Source organism: Eretmochelys imbricata, chromosome 9 (genome assembly GCF_965152235.1).
Source record: "Eretmochelys imbricata isolate rEreImb1 chromosome 9, rEreImb1.hap1, whole genome shotgun sequence".
Lineage (NCBI taxonomy): Eukaryota > Metazoa > Chordata > Testudines > Cheloniidae > Eretmochelys > Eretmochelys imbricata.
This window is the reverse complement of record NC_135580.1, coordinates 42,306,036-42,328,837: the sequence shown is the minus strand read 5'-3', so window position 1 is coordinate 42,328,837 and position 22,802 is coordinate 42,306,036. Positions and strand designations below refer to the sequence as shown.

Here is a 22,802-nt window from a genome sequence, read left to right as displayed (position 1 = left end):
AATTGTGAGAAAATGAGCTAAGGACTTCTATTTCTTTAGTTTTTCTGGGGCTCCACCATTCTAAGCTCTATAGAAGAGGAAAAACAAGGTTCTAATTTGCACTGCTTTTTAAACATATTGCACTGCTGGCCCCCTTCTATGCACAGCTGATGAATCCTCTGTAGAGAGGCTGAGGACAGGGCCTTCATCTGTATGCAGTTAGAGGCACTCCCCCACAAAACACAGAATTCATGATGACCAATGCATCGCGTATTTCATGCGGACAACGTATTCTGTTTCTGGGATCAGGCAGTGCACCAACACACACACACACACACATACATTTAAAAAAGGAAAACAGTACTGGCATGTGCCCAAGCCAGGATACATTTGTCTCACGTAACGTATAATCTGTACAGTGTCTTACTCACACACTTTAAAAGGCATCACTCATCCTCCGAAACTATTTTCCCAAGACCTTGAGAAACCAAGAATGAATTGGAAATTTAGCATGTGCTCAAGGCCTTGGGAATGTTGATTACATTCTCCTGGCTGCACTGATGAAGGTAGAGTCATAGGACAGGTGCATAGGACTCACTGGAAAAGTGAAGCTAAATCTATAAAACCATTAGTATTAGTTGCAGGATGTGTGAGGTACATTACTAGATGGCACCTGGCAATAGTGCACACATGGGATGCATGAGAAGGTTTAGAGCTGCCAAGTTAGGATAAGTAAATGCTGTGTTACCATATGAAGAAACATCCAAGAAGTGCTTTAAATACTCCCCCTAAACCTCCAATATACAATATTCTCTTATTCTGTGTGCTTAGCACACAAGGGTCTCTTCAGTTCACTCAACCACTTCACATGGCCTTTCCCCCTACCTCCTGACTGGGAAAACACACCATGACTTCACTTACAAAGTGTTTACTTTAACTCAATCACTAGACCCCCATGTTGCAACCACCATCTTTCTGGGTGAGGAAGATGGGATGGGACTTCCTCCAGGGCCTGTGAGCTCTGCCATACAACTGGATAGACAGGTCACTGTTGAGCAATGTCAGCAAAGGCAGATGTTCCTCAATCCGAAGGGCTGAGGGTGGTAGGCGTGTGATTCTCTCTCTCTCTCTCTCGCTCTCTCTCTCACACACACACACCCCCCCAAGTACTTCAGGATTTTTAAAAGCTGAAAATTGTACTACAAATGCATAGGTATTACAATTATTTTTAACCGGAGTCCATTCCTGAAATTGGTGTAACCAATTGATGCTAAGTGGCTTTGGATCCTGAGAACTGAAGAAATTGAAGTATCTGCTAAAACAGCAGCTACTTTCCATCAAACAGTGCAATATAGGTGTGCTGAGCTATTAGTCTATCTAGCCTCATCTTCAGGGAATTGCATTTCCAGGAGTACCATAGTAGAAGACTTTCTGATGCTTCTCCTTCTTAATGTTGAAAGTACTGCTCCTTTGAATGGTGTGAGGTTCCCTTTCTTTAGAAGCCAGAGCCCCCAGTTATGAATTATGAGACTCTTACTCGATTTAGTTGCACCTTTTCCCACAAATGCCTCACTAATTTCAAGGGGACTATGCATGGAGTACAGTACTGTTCAGTGCAAATGAAGCTATCACAATCTGGCCCCAGGTTAGGTTATACATTCTAAAATTGCACTTTGTTCTACCGGAGTATGAACAGCTGTCCCAAAACATACACTGGGCCACATCCTCAGATGCCATAAATCAGCACAGCTACAATTATACTGATTTACACCAGCTGAAAATCTGGCCCATGGTCGCTATACAGAATTCCTCTGCTTTTGGACACACACTGCCAAGTGCCTCTGTGTGGAGGGATCTTTAGAGCTTATTGAACATTATTGGTTATCGCTTATGAACATACAATAGCTTCAGAAACACACCAAACACCACTCTGCAGGGCTTCTGGGAGTTAGCAACATAGGCACAATCCGTGAGTGTTTGTGAATTCCCCCATACCCAGTTCTGAGCACTATTTCATGAGCTGTTCAACCCTTTCTCTGTTCCCAAAACTGTCACAATTGTGCTTCTCTCTGAAGATGCAGTGATGTACAATTCCAAGTCCGCTTCTCTTCTAATTTGTGACAAGTTTTAGTGCCTTGCTTGGTGCAGGTGGTACCTTTACCTTTTCATTTGTATAGACAATGTTAGACTAGGGTATGACAGAGATGGCATTTTCCTGGACAAACCTTATTGACTGTATGTACCATTGGGGGCCATGGATTGTATGTAATTCCATGGGGGAGAGGGATCACAGCCTTCCAGGAACTAAGAGCAGTGTGTGGCAGAGGGGGAGGGTAGGCAAATTCAATCAGGTTGTAACACCCCCAGAGAGCTACCCACCCCTGGAGAAAGCCTCATATATGTACTGAGTCAATCTGGATTCTCCAAGGACTAACAGACAAAGAAAGGATGCTGTTTAAACAGTCTGCGTTAAATCTGACTCAGAGCCTTCTTTCTGATCCAGCAGACAGACAGGTCCTTCTGTCTAAGGGAAGGGGTGGAAGGACATGGCCCAGTCTGTGTTCTGGTTCTGAGCAAAAGAAGTTATGAAAAACCTTTGCGTGGGGCTTGAAGGACTGTTCACTGGCTCGAACCCCCATTGGAGTCAAGGGGACAATCTCTAGCAAGCTTGTTAGAATTTGCGTAGGTTCTTTGATTGTTTTTAAGGTTTTCTCTGTAACGCTTTTTACCTTAAGAATAAATGTGCTTGCTTAGAAAGAGCTGTGTGGTAGCTTTACTGTGACAATTACACCGTTATCCATCTCTGAGGATGTAGGTAGGAAGCTGTGCAGCCTGGAAAAAACCCAGTCAGGAGGGAAAGAATGTTGGAGTCACCACCCAAGCAAGATGACACTAAGGAACCAGAAGCCCAGAGGTGGTACACTTGGTCGATCATGGAGTGGGAACTACAGGTGCAGCGGCCCTGAACTGTGACAAAGGGAAGCCACATTTTTAAACTTGGATGCTAATAAGACACCCAGTTCCGCATTTGGATGCTCTGATCAGCACATGGGCACCTGACAGGGTATTTGGATACGTAAGTGACCATTTGAACACCCAACTGCAGATATGGGTGTCCTAAATTAGGCCCACACATCTGAAAACTAGGACCTCAGTACCTGCCTCCCATACTGACATACCTACAGATGTGGAATACTAGCAAAATACTGTACGTGCACCTCTCTGTTTTGGAAAAAAAACTATTTAAGAATAAAGTTACAAAATGCCATTTTGCAATTAACAAATACAGTGGCATAGGTAGCAAGTGACTCACCCTCTGTGTAAACCACTGGGCTACCTGGTTTCCTGTGTAATACCACACATTTTAGAAGTGGAACACGCTCTACAGCTCTTTTTAAGATACAGATCTTCTACTGTAGGCATCAATTATTTTAATTGTAACAGGTGAAGCTCTCTCCTGCCCTCTCCCTTCCTCAGTCTTTCCAATTACATAGTTCCTTCAAAAACCCCCAAAGGATTTAAATAAAACAAATGAAAATTGTGGTCCTAGCATGACGTTTGCAAACCATCACTCTGCTAATATGTTCTCTTTCTCCTACCCTTTGTTTGTCTTGTCTATAAGTTATCAGGGGTAGGGCGAGACTGTCTTTTATTCTGTGTTTTTACAGTGGCCAGCACAATGGGGCCCCATTCTCAAGCTGGCTGCAGGTACCACCATAATAAACATTATTAATCATAATGTTTTTGTTAATAACAACAGACTACAAATCTAATTATTTTCACCAAGTATACTTAGACCATTCCTGGCAGGTGATTATCGAGCCTATTCTTAAAAAGATCCAGTGACAGGGATTCCACAACCTCCCTTAGAAGCAAGTTGCACAGCTAATAGCTAGGAATTTTTTCCTAATATCTAACCTAAATCTCCCTTGCTGTAGATTAAGCCCATTACTTCTTGTCCTACCTTTACTGGACATGAGGAACAACTGATCACCATCCTCTTTATAACAGCCCTTAACATATTTGAAAGCTTATCAGGTCCCTCCTCAGTCTTCTTTTTTCAAGACTAAACAGGCCCAGGTTTTTTTAACCTTTCCTCATAGGTCAGGTTTGCTAAACCTTTCATCATTTTTGTTGCTGTCTATGAACCCTCCAATTTGTCCACATCTTTCTTAAAGTGTGGCGCCCAGAACTGGACACAGTACTCCAGCTGAGGCTTCACCAGTGCCATGTACAGCAGGAAAATTACCTCCTGTGTTTTACATAGCACACTCCTGTTGATATACCCCAGAATGATATTAGCCTTTTTACCAACTGCTTCCCATTGTTGACTCGTGTTCAATTTATGATCTACCATAACCCCCAGGTCCTCTTCAGCAGTACTACTGTCTGGCCAATTATTCCCCATTTTGTATTTGTCCATTTGATTTGTTTATTCTTACGTGTAGTCTTTATTGAATTTCATCTTGTTGATTTCAGACCAATTTTCCAATTTGTCAAGATTGGGTTGAATTCCAGTCCTGTCCTCCTGAGTCCTTGCAACTCCTCCCAGTTTGGTGTCACCCACAAACTTTATAAGCATACTCTCCATGCCATTATCTAAGTCATTAATTAAAATATTTACTAGTACTGGACCGAGGACAGACCCCTGCAAGACAACACTAGATACATCCTCCTTGCCCCTCCCCACCCAGGAGGGCTGCGTCAAAAGCCTTACTAAAATAAAGTTCTATCACATCTACTACTTACCCCCATCCACTAGGTCAGTAATCCTGTCAAAGAAGGAAATTATATTGGTTTGGCATGCTTTGTTCTTGACAAATTCATGTTGGCTATTCCTTATACCCCTATTAATCTCTAGGTGCTTACAAATTGATTAATAATTTGCTCCAGTATGTTTCCAGGTATGAAAGTTAGGCTGACTGGTCTATAATTCCTTGGGTCCTCTTTATTTCCTTTTTAAAAGATAGGTGATATGTTTGCCCTTCTCCAGTCCACTGTGACCAGACCCGTCTTCCAGAGTTCTCAAAGATAAACAGGGGCAGTTCAGAGATTAATTCAACTAGTTCCTAGGTACTAGGGTGCCTTTCATTGGGACCTGCCACCTGAAGACATCTAACTTAATCTATCTAATTATCCTTTAACTTGTTCTTTCCCTATTTTGGCTTGTGTTTCTTTCCCTTGTTATTAATTATGTTCAGTATGTGGTCACAAAATTAATTATGTTCAGTATGTGGTCACAATATTAATTATGTTCAGTATGTGGTCACAATTTACCTTTTTAGGGAAAACTGAAGCAAAATACGCATTGAACACCTCAGCCTTCTTCATGTCAACTTTTATTAACTCCCCTCCCTGCTAAGGAGAGGATCTACACTTTCCTTCATCTTTCTCTTGCTCCTAACATAGTTATAGAAGCTCTTCTTATAGCCTTTTATGCCCCTTGCTAGGTGTTAGTCATTTCATGCCTTAGCCTTCCTGATTTTGTCCCTGCGTGTTTGTGATATTCTTTTGTACTCATCCTTAGCAATTTGTCCATTTTTCTATTTTTGTAGGATTTATTTTTGATTTTCAAATCATGAAAGAGCTCCTGATGGTGCCATATTGGCCTCTTACTACTCTTCCTACCTTTCCTTCTGTGACGTTTTGGGGAACGCTCTAACCAGAAAGAGGTTCCGTCACTGCCTGCCTTGTAACTTTGGGTACTTTAATGCTATGCTGCTATGGGTTAGAACTCTGAAACTAGTAGCCAGCCTACAAGTATAAAGGTCTCACCCTGGCATCCACCCACTTAGTTACTCCTTGCAGGGTGACCCCAGTATCTCCTCTGCCCCCAGGTCACCCCAATCCAATGCCCTAATTCTCAACTACCAGACACACAGACTTTTCCCTTCTGGTTCGCCACCCCCACAGGAGTGAAACCTGCCCCCAGTTACCTGTTCACTTGGGGTCACACACTCCATCCAGTTTGCACAAAAAAGACCTGCTAAGGGTAAAAGTAAGAAGTTTATTTGGAAGAAAAATCACAGATTCAGAGGTGAAATAGTAAGAAAAAACAAGTTACACAGAAAATAAATATAAAGAGGCAACCTCTGGCTCTACACTTCTATATTAGCTAAATTCCCTTTTCTAATACAAGTTAACTATTGGCTCTGAACAGTTTCCCAGTATGCCTCCTGTCATAGAAGAGATCCAGTGCAGCAGGGACAGCACCCCGCTTAGATGCTGGCTTTCCATTTCTGGATAGCTTTCACTTCAAACCCATGCCCTTTTAACAGGCTTTGGAGTAGTTTTTTTTTCTCTCTCTCCAGGCTGGTCTACACTGAAACGTTACATTGGCATAGCTAGGTTTCTCAGGGGTGTGAAAAATCCACATGCTTGAGAGCCATAGTTAAGCCGACCTGTAGATAGCAGTAGGTCAACAGAAGAATTCTTCTGTCAGCCTAGCTACCACCTCTTGGGGAGCTGGAGTACCTACGCCAATGGGAGAAGCCCTCCCGTTACTGCAGTAAGTGTCTACATTGAAGAGCTCCAGTGGTGCAGCTGTAGGAGTGCCCCTGTAGCGTTTTGAGTGGCCATCTCACCACCACAAAATTAGATCTGCCCAGCTTATGTTAGCACACAGCCAGTGCAGTTATTAAATTGCTTGTGTGCATGCACATCTGGCTCCTTGTGTTGGCAGTGCACATGTTCGCAAGGAGCTCTTGTGTTGATTGTACTGTCAGCGTGTGGCACTGTGGGACAGCTCCTGAAAGCCAGTAAGAGTCGATGTACGCAATGCAGTGTCTACATGACACTGTATCAACCTAATTACATCGACCTTGGCTCGACACCGCCCGGGGAAGTGGTGTTATTAAATCGGTGTAGAGAGGTACTTACATCAGCGAGAGCAAAATTTAAGTGAAGACACTTCCGCAGGTAGGTCAACACAAGGCAGCTTACATCGCCCTAACCACGTAGTATAGACCAGGCCTTAGACTATGATAATTCATGATTACAAAAAGTGGGGAAATGCCCTTCTCCCTTAGCTTTCCAATACCTGGGTTTTCTTTTCAATTTCAATGTCTTTCCATTAACTGTATTTAATTGTCCACCATTGTCTTTCCCTGGACATAGTGAAGCCGACCTAACCCACAGTGTAGACAGCGGTCGGTCAACAGAAGAATTCTTCTGTCAGCCTAGCTACCACCTTTTGGGGAGGAAGAGTACCTACACCAATGGGAGATGCTAGGTGTTTGGAGTTAGTTTCATGTGAACAACTGTCTTGCGAGGTGCCCCTCCCTGTCTGATTGTTTCCCTACGCTGCTGGTAGGTGATGCTGTAGTTACACCCTAGTTAAAATTACAATGTTCTACACATATACACAAGCATGCATTGGTAACCATAACCTATACACATATCTCCTAATGACCATCAAGTTCAGAACGTTACATGGTTTCATAAAAGATCTTACTTGACATATAGACATTCAGTGGATTCAACTGCTTATTTGGGGTTCAGATGACTTATTCTCCCCTGGAGATGTCTGCACCCTGATTGTCACACCTTCGTATCAGGACAGTTTGCTGTTGCACTTGTAATACTGTCTCTCTGAGAAAGTGCCAGCACTCCTGAAACCCTAGCTATAATAGTCATAACCTGCAATTCTATATCTGTTTTCTTTAATGATAATGTGAATGATAACAGCCTAGTATGGAGAACATAGTCTATTGTATGCAAGGGATACAGTTTGCAAATAGGCAGCCCAGTGTCATTTTACAAGGCAATTTCCTCCACTAGAAGAAATCAGCAGAGACGATCATAGCATTCCTCTACAGATATGTAGTATCAATGTAAGCCCACAAGAGGGCAGGCTCTGCATATGTCAAGTATTGGGAGTAAGATTTCCCTCCAGTGTAACTCTGGAATGAATTACTCACATAGAAAAGGAGTACTTGTGGCACCTTAGAGACTAACGAATTTATTTGAGCATAAGCTTTCGTGAGCTACAGCTCACTTCATCGGATGCATACTGTGGAAACTGCAGAAGACATTATATAATGGTATTATATAATGGTATATAATGTCTTCTGCAGTTTCCACAGTATGCATCCGATGAAGTGAGCTGTAGCTCACGAAAGCTTATGCTCAAATAAATTGGTTAGTCTCTAAGGTGCCACTAGTACTCCTTTTCTTTTTGCGAATACAGACTAACACGGCTGTTACTCTGAAACCTGTCATTACTCACATAGGTTTGTGAGGCCTAGAAGAGAAGCAAATCACAGGGAGTGGCCCAAATGCATCAGAACAAAGGCTGGATGAAATACAAATACAAAAAACCCAGAAGGGTTTGCTTTGGTCCTTTTTTCTTAGGCTGTTTGTGGCTGAATTTCCTGCTCATGGAAATGAGGGACAGCATGGTGCCCTTTCCCATCCTGTACCGCCAATCTCAGGCTCTGTCCCTTTCCTGAGGCTCTATCGCTTAGAAACTGGCAGCTGTGCTGAACTCTAGCACACTGCCTCCTATTTTCAGAATCTGGACAAACGGTGAATGGGATAAAGCCACCCAGCTCATTTGAATGTGAGATGCCTGATCCAACACCCACTGAAGTCAGAGGATCTGTGGAGCTTGGGGGCTTCACACACTGCTATGTCTGGAGGGTACAGAAGAGGGCCAAACCCCAACACTCAGCAGAGGAGGTTGGAGGAAACTCCATGAGGAAAACCTTCCAGGGTCCCCGCCCACAGATACGATCATGGAAGGGTATGATAACCCTAACCCTAAGCCATACATTTTCCCTACAGCCAAAGATACACATGTAGTATCTTTCTTGTTCACAGTGATTTCACAGTGATAAATAATCCAGTTCATCTTTATGGACCATACTATTTATATACATTCACTTCTTTGAGTGGTCTACAAGCATGTGGACAAGAGTGATCCAGTGGATATACTTGGATTTTCAGAAAGCCTTTGACAAGGTCCCACACTCAAGACTCTTATGCAAAGTAAGCGGTCATGGGATAAGAGGGAAGGTCCTCTCACAAATCAGTAACTGACTGAAAAAATAGGGGGGAAAAGTAGGTATCGATGGCCAGTTTACACAATGGGGAGAGCTGAATGGCAGGGTCCCCCAAAGATCTGTCCTAGGACCAATGCTGCTCAACACATTCAAAAATGATCTGAAAAAGAGGGTGAACAGTATAGTGACAAAATGTGCAGATGATACAAATTTATTCAAGATAGTTAAGTCCAAAGCAGACTGCAAAGAAGGATTTTGCAAAACTGGGTGACTGGGCAACAAAATGGCCAATGAAATTCAACATTGATAAGTGCAAAGTAATGCACATTGGAAAAAATAACTTCAACTATATATATACACAACGATTGGGTCTAATTTAGCTGTTACCACTCAAGAAAGTGATTTTGGAGTCACCATGGATAGTTCTATGAACATTTCTGCTCAATGCACAGCAGCGGTAAAAAAAATCATCATAAGAGGAGAAACTAAAAAGATTAGAGCTGTTTAGCTTAGAAAAGAGATGGCTAGAGGGGGATATAATAGAGGTCTATAAAATCATGAATGGTGTGGTAAAAGTGAATAGAGAAGTATTATTTGCCCTTTTCCACGGTTCAAAAACCAGTTGTCACCCAGTGAAATTAGGAGCAGCAGATTCAATACAAACAAAAGGAAGTACTTTTTGACATAACGCACAACTGATCTGTGGAACTCCTTGCCAGAAGATGTTATGAAGGTCAAAACTATAACTGTGTTCAAAAAGATAAGTTCATGGAGGACTGGTCCATCAGTGGCTATTAGACAAGATGATCAGGGATGCAACCTTATGCTCGGGGCTACTCTAAACCTCTTACTACAAGAAGCTGGGAGTAGAAGATGGGCTCGTGGACCCTTCCATAATTGTCCTGTTTTATTACCTCCCCCTGAAACTTTGGTACAGGCCACAGACAGGGCTAGACGGACCATGGTCTGACCCAGTATGGCAGCTCTTATGTTCTCTCTAAGATAAACATTTTTAATAATTTTGTCAGCACTCACATATTATATACATAACAGGTCAGAGTTTGTTCGACGAGAGATACATCTCCGAACAGTATTTTAGGTCTTGTCTACACAGGGAGGTTAGTGTGTGAATGTAACTACTCCGCCCTAACTCCCTGTTTGGACACTTACCGTGCACTGAGAGCGCTCTAAGTCAGTTTAGCGAAATATACTTCCAAAGTGCATTAAGCTAATTCATAAAAAGGCACTTTCAGTACCCAGTAGGAGTGTCCACACAGGGAGTTAGTGCAGAGGAGCGAGTGCATACCAGCCTCTGCTGGCTTTTTCCACAAGCCTCTAGTGAGTATTGTGAATCGCAAGTAGATTCATAAACAAACCTGTGGGGCAGACCCTTGAGTGCACCGAAGCAGCGCTCAGAACTGGGGTGCGGGGCAAAGGAGGCTTTACGCCATCTTTTGCCCCTAGACTCAATTAAGTGAAACTCAGAGCGGCCTCAAGGTTGTCTTGGAATGGTCTGGAGCTTATGCCCTCCCTCACCCAGGGGCAAACAGAAAGGGGTGGATTATTTTTGGCCGGGGGTGGGGGGGGGGGTTCAGCCCCATCTATCAAAACTCTAATCTGTTGCAGAACCCCAGGTGAGCAAAGAGTGAATCTGGCTGTTGACATATCTCCCCTCTCAGTGCACTTGGCAAAATGAAACACACACACACCCCCCAAAACTGTGGGAAAAGGACAGGAGAGGGCAAGGGCAGCATCACTTTCCCAATGCCCACATGCAGACAATGGCGTGTTCCGACAGGGAGTTTGCACACAGGCAGTGGCACAAGGACACATTCTGATGAAGACAATGAGGAGTCTGAGGGCACCTTAAAGACGAACAGATTTATTTGGGCATAAGCTTTCGTGGGTAAAGAACTTCTTCAGAAGTGGGTTCTTTACCCACGAAAGCTTATGCCCAAATAAATCTGTTCGTCTTTAAGGTGCCACAGGACTCCTCATTGTTTTTGTGGATAAAGATTAACACGGCTACCCCTGTGATACTTGATGGGCATGTTCTGACAAAACACTGGCTTTACATCACTCTGGGCTTCCTCTACATAAGGGGAATTCTCAGCTGTCTACTTAAGGCACCTTTGTGCAGCTGGAATGGGCACTGTGTTCTGAGTGTATGTCCAAAGCTGGGGTAAAATACCAAGTATTTTTTGCAGGGAATTTTCTTCCCATTTTCATCTAAATTTCCCACTTTTTTTTCATATTTTCAACAACAAAAATCCAAACCCAAAACATTCTCAGGTATTTGGTAAAAGAGTAACAACAACAACATTTGGGTTCTGTGGTTTGTTTTTGTTTGTTTTTTAACAGAAAGTAGAAAAGGTTTATTATTAAAAATTAGTTTTGCATTGAAAGTCATTAAAATTATTTGTTCTGTGAATTTTTTGTTTCCCCTAAAAAGCTATTTTTACTTAACCAATTTACTTATTCATTTTTAAACTAGAAAATTTGGACCAGCTCTAATTTACAGTGTACGTTTTTATGATTTCTTTGACAGTCTCTCTTATTGAGTAGTATCTAACTTGTAGATACTAAGCCCGCCCGCAGCAGGAGGAACAAGCAGTCTCCTCTTGGTTCCTGAGCTGTGCCCAGCACCAGTGCATGAATAAATCCTTCAGTTAAAGCCTTGTCTTCATTAGGCTTTTACCATGTGTTGGTTAGCATGTGTTAGCTACCACAAGGTCAAAGCACACCCTTTTTTCCTCCAGTGGGGAGACACCCTGACAAGAAGAAGTAGGAAGAAGTCTTCAAACTTCCAGTTGCTCAAACCAAACTTTCCCTCCTCTCTAAAGGCTCATAGCTTAGGAAAGATCCTCTTATTACTTCTCTTCTCACATGATTTTGCTTTGAGGGGGCCTAGTGTTCTTGTTTGTCCAGATATTATCATACCTCCTATAGCTCAGATCCTCCTGCTCTGCCTGCTTGATCACCCTTTAAATCTGCTTAGTGCTGCACAGAAGCCCTTTCACTTTGTGCAAACACATCCCCCGAGGATCCACTTGGAAGTACCGTGCTAGGGCTCTGTTAAGAATTTTGATTTATGGGTGTGTTTACTGCCCTGACAGATTTCATGCATTCAAACAGAATAAGCCTTGTGCAAAGACAGCCTGCCACCTGCCTCAGTCCTCATCAGCTTCCCAGGGTTTAACCCTTCACTGCTTTGTAGCAAGGCATGGCAGTTCAAGCTAGCTTATGGATGCACATTGGAACAGTGAGATACCTGCTAAAACAGCCGAGTTTTGAACCTCTCTTGTCTCCTCCCAAAAGGGTTAAATTAAATGTAACACACCATGACACCAGTCCCAGTTCAGTCTGTTAGTATGTTTGGGCAACTAATCAGTTAAGCATGATGATACTAAGATTGTAAGATCTATTCCTATGGAAGAAGTTTGTACTAAATGAAACTTCTCAGTAATCAATCCCTGCTCTAATTAATACAACATAATTTATCAATGTTATCTATGCAAATCCCTCTTTGAATACAGTAGTTGCTACACTGAGATGGGCACACGTGTAACTTCAGATACAGAAAGAGAAAAGGAGTGCACAGAGAAAGTAATTGAGTCTAACTGTAAGCCCTTAATAGCTGGATATGTTTGAGAATTTCATTCATGCTCAGAAATAAGAGGGAACTGGATCAAGTACTTTTGAAATAGATGTACATTGGTATGTTTTAATAATACTTAGCACTTAAACATGATCCCTTATAACTTTCCTGTTAATTATCCTCATTTTACAGATGGGAATACAGAGACTGCGAAATTAAGGCCGATGTTTTCAAACTTGTCTAAAGTTAGTCTCCTAAATTCGTATTTAAATACCAAAATAAGCAGCCCGATTTTTTAGGCAAGTGGTAAACATCTAATACCTGTGGAAATAAGGCCTCTTTGCTTAGGTACCTTGCTTCGGAACTGGAGACTGAAAACGTTGGCCTATGTGATTTGTCCAAGGCCATAGTGAGAGTCTTGTGTCAGAGCCAGAATTAGAACTCACACCTTCCTGTTTCCAACTGGGGCGCTCAGATCTCTGGATCATGTCCCTCTGCGATTGTCAAATGCAAAGAAACTCCATTCCTATCACTTTATAAATGCTATAACGAGATCACTGGGTCTCATACTGTTTGACAACTGTTTCCCTCCCCCCACCACCCGCTGCCAAATGTCACCAGCAGATCTTTGGGGGAAAATTACCAGCCTGCGCCCAGTCCCTGCCTTCAGACTTCCACTGATATTACTTTGCTCAGGTATCAAGAAGTAGTCCTTGCCAGGTGCCAGGAGCATCCCATACACCACAGAACTGATTCCAGCTGAAACACCCTGAGACTCTGCAGACAGATTCTGGAGAACATAGAAGGAGTGGTTGAATGTGTGGTGACATAGATCAGACATGTACCGAATTGTATAGTGTCTGTGATTAGTCTGACAAGCAAAGCGTCATGTCTGTATGAGACATCAGATGTGGAATAGTGTCGCTATCAAGCAGCAGAAATACAGCACTCTGTGACTACACACTCCCATGCTGCAGTCTTGCACAGTCTTTCCTTAAAATAAACATTGCCACTGGGGTGCACTATGCTCCAGAGATTACAGCAAAGGGCTGTGAATGAGAAGGGTTCGAATCCACACCAAACCAACCACTCACAATATCGCCTTGGGTAAGTCATACAACCCAGCTAAGTAGAGAAAAGCGCACCTAAGCAGCTGATACAACATTCAAATAGAACTATTCTGGAGAAATAAAAGTTCTTCATCACCAATAGCTTCATCTCGAACACCACACTATGAAAAGCAAGACCTCCACAGTGACCACTTTTGAACGAGCTGTTGTTCTAATAGGAAATTAAGGCTATTACTTAAGTATAACCACCAGGCTTCTCCATCTGGACACTGACATCATTGATTATCGCACATCCAATGACCTATGGAAGCAACAAGAATGCTTGGATTTCCTCATGGCTTGGACTCCTCCAGTCCACCCTGCAATCTGATAGGTGGGTGGCCCAGGCAGCCTATTGGACACAGTGATCACAAGGTATTTAATTTACACTTACAGCCTCTGACATATCAGTGTACCATAAAGGGAAACACGCTCTTTCCTGAGACCTGTCCCTGCTCGTGTCTGTATATCTACAGTTCTAATCGCAAACTAAACCCACTCTGTGAAATGTCTTCTAGAAGACAACTTCTTGCTCAGCACCAAGTTCTCAATAGCTGGTGATGACTCAGAACATGGACCAGCAGAGAGTCATATATGGCAGCTGAATGATACCAGAAATGTAAGAGAAAGAAAGAACACCTTACTGAGCCATGATTCTCTCATTTGGCTACACATTACAACATCTCACATCATGCAAGGGAGCTGTCGCTGGAATTCATTTCTCAGTTAGCACCTGATCCATAGCCCATAGAAGTCAGTGGGAGTCTTTCCACTGATTTCAACGAGCTTTGGATCAGGCCCTTGTTTTATCCCAGGAAAGCAGAAAGGGTTAAAAACCTTCCCCTTGTGCCATTATAGACTTGCTGTCCATTTCTCTGCTGCTTATTAGATTGTTCATGGCTATTAGGTTTGTTTGAATAAGCTCTTTTGTTCTATAGAGTTTTCCCACGTCCCTTCATTCGCTAGGCAGTCGCGTGTCCTAAGTCAAAGAGGGGCTGTGGCCATGAATTCTTAAAGAAACGTTTTTCAGAGCAAGACATCTGCCTTGGAGGGAACCTGCCAACATCTGCCACACTTTTTCCATTTTCAAGACCCTTTCTTTCTGTCTTAAAAAATGCGGGAACAGATGTTAAAAGTTGTTTTCTTGTGAAAGAGTGTGAAATTTAGACAAATAGCAAAAAAAGAGCAGTCAAAGCTGAGCTGCCCCTTGCTTTTTGGGAAAGCGAGGTGGAAAGACAGGCTTTGCCTAGTCTGGAGAATCTACCTTTTCAGTCAGATCTGGCAGCGTGCAATGTAAAAGTAAAAAAGAAAATTGCAAAATACTTCCTTTAATACTGTAGCAACATTTGCATTTGCCTGCATATTTCCCAGACAATCCCAGGCACAGATGTCCCTGAATGAAGGGTTACTTTTTAGCCATCACAGCTCTTTGATTCTAAAATAAAGACCTGAGCCCTGAATGAGAAATGCCAAAGAACTGTTTACAGCTAAAGCTGCCCTTATTGACATTTTGAATGCTGTCTTATAAACCAATTTTGAAATGCTCCTACCAAAAACATAAGTCATTTGCAAAGGCTGTGGTATATGAGATTAAAATATTAGATCTCACTCTTCAGAGCACACTGCACAAAACAATGGGTCAAACTCACTCCAACAGAAAAACATATACATTATAGGAGTTACAAGTGGAACAGATATGGCCCCAAATGGTCAGATAACATTTAGAGTGACCTTTTCCTTGGGCCTCATTTACTGCATCTGCAGTATGTGTGGGCTAATCCATTTCCATATTCAAAACCCATCATTTGGATCTAAAAGCAGCCTGGTAAAACTCACATGGACTTCAACAGGAGCAGAGTCAGGCCAATGCTAAGTGTTGTTGAAAATCCCACATTAGTCTCTGACCCAAACTTGGGTACGAGCACATGATTAAGCATGTTTTACCTTTGGATAGCACCACTGATTACATGTGTTGCCTATCATAGTCTAACTGTCCTTTTATAAGCATCTCTTTCCTGCTTGCAAGGAAGCAGTATATCAGTTTTCAAGACTTTGCCTTCCTGACTGGTACCACTGTTGGAAAGATTTTCAAATTGAAGGAAGAGATATACTGAAATATAGCTAGTGATGATAGCAATATACAGAAACATGTAGGTAAGAAGTTACAGCTGAGTGTGCAAATATTCATATTCTCATGCTCCGTTGTGGCTGCAGCTGCAAAAATTATGGCCACCATTAAAGGTTAAGAGATTATATTTTGCTGGGACAGTCCCAGTTTTTCATAAGATGTCCCATATCCAACGAACTTTCTTAAGGATGCCTGAAATGCCTCCCCCACCCCATTTTCCTCCTATTTCATCAATCAAAATGTTTAGGGTTTTTGTGTAACTATAAAATGGTTGTTCCAGACTTATTGCTATAACGAACAGTAAACACTTCTTGCATCCATTTCACTCCCATCACGTAAAACGTGTGCATTTCACATCAGCCATTATTCGAGGTCAAAATTTGGCATAATATGTCAGGCAATGACATTGTACGAGAAGTCTGATGAGTCCATAATGCACCTAGTCAACACAACTCCATGCTCTGACCCCTCAGGAATGGGAGGGAAAATACAGGGAGCTGATGGGGCACAGGAGACTGTGGGGAGGTTGTAAGGGGCACAGGAACTTGTGCAGGACAGGCAGTGGGATGAGACAGTGCTAAGAGGGAGGGGGATGGAGCTGGATACAATGGCAGCTCCCCAGGGGACAGGAGAGGGTGAGGGAATCCCCTCCAAGCAGCCAGCAGGGAGGCCTGCATTTCTGTGTGTGCATTTGAGATCTAGCTCTGCACCTGAAATGATCCCACGTAGATCAGGAGGGGGAGACTTCCCCCTAAAGGCTCCAATATCAAGAGGCAGGTGAAAAACAAGGAGACAGATCATTGTTAGGCCAATTTTGGGATTTTGTGGAGTCCGACCCCAGAGGTTTGAATACCAGGGGTTGACAGTATTGGGTATGATGACCCATGCCATGGAGAAGAGGGCAGCAAAGGGCAGGGGTGCAAAGGGAGAAGAGGCAGAATTCCGCCTCTTTCAGATCTGTTTTGTCACTGTCCGTGAGCACTCTGCAACCCTGCTGTGACAGCATCAGGTTTTGATTTTGAAAATAAATGGCCCCCTTAATCGCTTCCTTAGGAGGTTGGTCCTGGGGATGTAATTAAAGGCCACAGAAACGAGTAGATTCAGAGTGACAGCACTGAAAGCACAGGTGCAATCACAGTGGGTGTGGGACACTGGAGGGGAACAGGGGACAGACATGTCCTACAGCTTTTCACTCTCCTGTTAATGTTCCACATGAGGCAACCCTAACCCTCACTCCTGATCCTCCTCACTGAGCCTGGATTCCCACAGGAAATCTCTGGGGAGATCCTCTTCTAGTTTCCCCCTTGTTGCGCCATAGGGCCCCTCCTCAAACCTGACAGATCGCAGGAGATGCATGGGAGGCCAGGGCTATTTATACAAGAGCCCTGTGCTTCTGCACTGGCAATGGCATGAAAGTGACGGGGGAAGGATGAGGGAATTGTTGATGCACTGTCAGCAACTGGAAGTGTGTTTATGATTAGAAAGGCACTCAAGTTGCAAGAGCCAGAAACAGGTCTGGACTGGAAACACCCCTGAGTTCTGGGGGTTTGGATCCAGCACAGGAGGACAACACTGGGAAAGGGATGGAGCAAGAAATGAGTCTGATGGTCAGACAGGGAAAAGACTTACAGGGACCACAAGGCCAAAGATCAATGGAGCTCATTTAAATCACCAGATAAAGAGCTCATCCAGGGAAAGATGACAAGAGACCCACTGGATTGCAGAGAACCCCTCCAAAGGCAGTCAGGTTGAGGACAGGGGAGAGGCAGCAGACCTCTCTCATCCTCCCAATCTGATGCAGTTGGTTATATCTTTAATAAAAATATCAGGAGAGTCCAGCCCCTTCTGCTCTCCCTGCTGGAATCAGGTAAGGCAGTACAGGGTGAGGTCAATGTTAACTCCCACTCCCTGTATGGGTGAGGGGGTTGGAATAGGAGCTGAGCAGCCTGATGTCCTTCAACTTCATTTACACGAGTTCCCCACCTCCACACCCTGAGCAGCTCTGCAATGCTTCCCCATCCAGCACAGGAGCAGGACGGGAGGGGAGGCGGGGCAGGGCAGATCACTTCCCTTCCCCAGACACTAGGCCAGGCTTTCCTAGGAGACATACACTCTGTTGCAGGAGGGCACATGACCTTCTGGGACTTAATCATATTAAAAAACTGTAACTGATGGTCAAGAATGAACCTTATAGCGGCTATCCATCCACCAGACTCCAGTGCTGCCAGCTCTTATGGTTTCATTGTAAGTAGGGTGACCAAACAGCAAGTGTGAAAAATCGGGATGGGCGATAATAGGAGCCTATATAAGAAAAAGACCCAAAAATCAGGGCTGTCCCTATAAAATTGGGACATCTGGTCACCCTAATTGCAAGTCTCATGACATATGTTGTTCTTCTTAAAGCCCCAGCTCCTGGAGTTATGTAGTTATGTCAGAATCTCAGCTCTTATTTTTTTTTTGGGGTGAGGGTGAGGTAAGTTTTTAGTTCTCCTGACCGTGGAGAAAAGCTTGAAAATGTGAGCCCTGAAAGCCCTCAAATCAGAAAGACATGCTCGTGGTTTGGGGGACCTGGCTCATGATTTTTAATACTTGGGGATGGCGGTACTGAGGACCTAACAGGAGTATCTCATCAGGGGGCAGTGTAACACCCTTTCATTTTCTATTGATAGGGATTACCTGGTATAATCCACCTTTCACTGCTACCCTTGCAGAGTTAGGTGGTCACCCTTATTCGGTATTAAAAAATGCATCCTGGTGCCCATCTCAACACACACCCTCTCTTGTATATCAGAGAAAATGCATAACAATGTCCCACTTTCCCACAGAGTGATGTCACCACAGTCCTTTATGAAGCAGGGCACTCCTTTCATCAAGCAATACTCTGAGAGCCTCGCTGTATTTTGATAAACTGAGAATGCCACGGGTAGCATAACACTTAGGTAGATACAGCTCCAATACAAGCACATGCACAACGAGCAGAGCTGTAAACAGAGTATCTAGATAGACGGTACAGTATGTATATGTACATCTATAAAATCATACACACATGTATTGTTTAGGAGAGAGAGAAGAAGCGTGTATTTTGTTCTCACGGGTCTGTGACCCCCCACCCACCCTCGGGGGAGCCTGGCGCTCAGTGTCATCATTTTGTAGATGTGTGGTTGGGGAGGTATGGGAAGACCTTACAGTGGAAGGGGGAGAGGCTTTTAGTTCTTCTGAAGCTACCCAAGACTTTCCTGTCTGCTAAAATAAAGTGATACATTCAACACCTCTTTAAAAGAGATAATCTATCAGACTCGACAGGATACTAGCAAATCCTGCTTATTAGCAAAACAATCAGAAAAGAAGAGCTTGTTCATGAAAACCCCCTGAGATTTTCCTTTAAAAAAAAGTATAAAGGTAAAATATAAACACATAGTAAGGAGATATGTCTAAGTGTTCCTTAAACAGAAATATGCTTTTGCATCAGTATTTCAGAAGATGAAATAACACTTTCCATAGTGTAGTCAATAAAGTTACCCTTATGGAAAAATCCTGTGGAATTTAATAGGCATGAAACCCAAACTGTTCTGTAGAAAAGCAACAAAGGTCTATAGATAGTTGAAATATTAAATTCTAGGATGATTAAAAAATAGAAAGGGTTATTTTCTGTTTTATAAACTTTTTAGAGTACTTTTATACAGCTGGATTACACTTCTATTGAATGCTATTGGTTTCACCCATATTACATAATGCAGGACTATTCCATGAGGGATTTTCATATATGTAAATGCATAGTTTCCATAAAGGCAATTGTCTATTGACTTTAAGGTAATGATGCCTTGTTAGGATATTTGTCAGAGACATAAAATAACCCCTGGATGCATTATTATTTCTAACAGTGGAGATTGTTTTGTGTTTCAAAGCCTCTGTTTGGATATACAGTAGGAGGGGATCATATCTTGCAAGTAAAAAGTGCAATCAATTCAATATGATAATAAAATAGATTAAAAAGCCCAGAAATTTAGAAGAAATTCTCCCAGGTGTAACAATAGGCTGTAACCAGTTGAGTTGCTCCCTGGGAATCTGTGTAAATTGAGCAAGGAGCCATGTGATCTGCTCAGTGCTCCCATTTTGAGTCTCTTCTTCTTAACAAAAGCTTTCTGCAAAGCAAAGCTTTTGTAGGCAGGACATCTGTCGCTGTTTGTGGGGGCAAGTTGGCCATTGAAAAGAAGCAGTGACCTGTCAGCCTTGATTGATGGCCACAAGCCTCTGGTCTCGACCCCTCATGTGGGAAAAGAAGTCCAGCCAAGGAATGCCCTTATTCACATGTTAATTCTGGGCTATAAATACAGGCAGCCTTACAGAGGAGAGGCAAGAGAAGCAAAGAACCCTTCTGAAAAAGGAACAGCCGGCTACCCAAGTGCTTTCTTTCCCCCTTGCTTCCCAGCATTTAGGGCCAGACAAGCTGGATTATAATGACTGCCACGGCTATGGCCAGCAATGTGCAGAAACTTTCCAGCACCAAAGAGGAAAGGAAGGTAGGTCATTTTATATACAGATTTACACCTACCCTGACATGTGTGGTGTATGGATGCTGCACATAAGCATGTGGACTATTATTTAGACAACACTCACTGTAGATGGTGCTTCACAACTGCAAAAATGATAGACCAAAAATAATTCCTTTCATTATAAAGATGTTTACAGGGTGTTTTTAACACTCTGGGCTGCATTTTCTTCTCACTTTACACTGATTTTACATTGGTATATCTCTGCTGACTTCAGTTGAATTACTTCTAATGTACACCAGTTTAAGGAGAGCAGACTCAAGCTTAATATGCATAAGAAAGCGTTAAACTGGCAGAGTGGTAATGAGATTATAGAGCATACAATGTCTCTCCTACTTCGTACCACATCACCCTTGGATCCTCTGATGCCACATGTAGAATGTGGCTCTTAAGGATTAAAAATGAGGGGCCCAATCTGTCCCCGACACTGTCCCCAATGGGAGTTCTGCCAGTGAGTGCAGTGGGAGCAGATTTTATTGTGATAAAACCTTGACATTCCACCTCATAAATCCTATTTTCTTTTTTAATATCTTCCTTTCAGTTAAGAAAGCCTCTGATTGAGCGAAAGCGAAGGGAAAGGATTAACAACTGCTTGGAGCAACTGAAGGAAGCAGTCGTTGGTGCATTTTGTTTGGACGTAAGTGTTGAGTTTGTCATGTCTTCCCCCCCCACCCCCCTTTATTTTCTAAAAAAACAAGCCCAGCATCATACAAAACAGTTCTTCTTTACTGACCTACCTTTTTTATAAATAGCAATCTAAACTTGAAAAAGCAGATATCCTTGAAATGACAGTAAAGCATCTCCAGAATATCCAAAACAACAAGATCATGGGTGAGTTTCTTGTTTTTGCATTTTTCTTTTATTCACTGCATCTTTCAGATGTGGAATTTATTTCCAACCCTGGGCGGGGGCTGCATTTTTAATCAAGTAATTTTTTTTGCAAAAACCTCTTTCAAACCTGATGACACCTATGTCTATTACTGGCATATCTTCTAGTTTCTACTCTTTGCCACTAGAGGGGAATCTAAAGCCAATGCCTTTCAGTAGATGGGTTAAGTTTGTTTTTTTTCCGTCAATGATATTCTCTTTCGTTTTAGCCTTGTGCCACAATTTATAACAGCAATGAAATCAGAATTGTGGTACCCTGCTTTTTGGAATGAAGTTGTGACCAACTTTTTACTGCTTGATTTTATTTTTCCAACCACAATGATCCTTATGGAAAAGCCCTAAAGAACTGATTAGGGGTTAAATCAATAGGGGCTTTATAGCAATTTAATTTAAAACCTATAGAATTCAAGAGAGAGTTATATTCTTTCTGTAGAATTTTTAAACTATCCTATAGAATCCAGACTAGAATGCTAACCCTGTTATGGAATCACACAGGATGGTTTCAAGCCCATAGCTGTTATATAGTAACCAAGGCTATCATTCTCAGTTAAGTTCTATAGGAATTTTCCAGAAGAGGCAATATATTATGAACCTGTTGAATGCTTGTTTAGTCAAACGTAATGTACTGCTAGCCCTGTGCACTTAAATGACTTGAATTGTCTCCTGTTCTAATACAGCAGATTCCAAAGTGAGTCTCGAAGCTCAGCAGAGGTACAGCACTGGATATATTCAGTGTATGCATGAGGTTCACAACCTCCTCCTGACCTGTGAATGGATGGACAAGACTCTTGGGGCACGATTATTAAATCATCTCCTGAAATCCTTACCCAGATCCAGCGAGGAGACCTGCAAAGCAGCCTTAAGGTCCTCGCCTCCAGCTCACCAGGCCCACACAGTGCAGAAATCCCCTATCTGCAATAAGGGGAATACCTCAGGGTCAAGTCCATCTCAGGACCAGTTCTATCCTGTGGAGGAAAAACAAGCTTTGAAAAATTCATTTCAACCACAACCACTATCTCTCTTTAGTCAGCCTGATGTGTCACCTTCCAGCCAGATCCTACGGCCAAATTTTTCTCATAATAACCGTAGTATGGGATCATTAGATATGTGGAGACCATGGTAAAATGTATTTTATATTTTCCCTTCTAATCTTAGACACTTCTATATGTATCTTATAGATATGCCTCTTTAAAACACCTGTGGAGCAAATCTGTTCCAGTAGGTGTACTAAAGACCAGGGTACTTCAAGCCGAAGTAAACCTAAACGTAGCCTGCATTATAGAAGGCTGCTATTATTTTGTATTTATTTAATACATATAAGTTATTGTATAGAACCTCTTTTGGGCTTTTAGTGTACATTAATTATATAACTTTCTTATTTTCTTATGTTATTAAAATAATTAACATCTAATTAATAAAAACAGAACTAAGGAAATACTGTCTTTTGCATTTTGGTTTCTGCCCACATTTCTTTCAGATCTCACTTAAACTACTGAGATCATGTCCTTGAAGGAAAGAGGACAGGCTACACCCATTACTTCACTGCAG

The 22,802-nt window shown here is 42.5% G+C and overlaps 1 protein-coding gene across 1 annotated transcript; it reads left to right on the top strand.

Annotated features, from left to right (window-relative positions):
* Positions 1-20,273: 20,273 nt before the first annotated feature.
* On the top strand, positions 20,274-22,377 carry LOC144270639 (transcription factor HES-1-like). The gene is made up of 4 exons (XM_077827246.1): positions 20,274-20,336; positions 20,908-21,003; positions 21,119-21,197; positions 21,932-22,377. Exons 1-4 carry the CDS (start codon positions 20,274-20,276, stop codon positions 22,375-22,377), a joined length of 684 nt encoding a protein of 227 aa, XP_077683372.1.
* The last annotated feature ends 425 nt before the right edge of the window (positions 22,378-22,802 follow it).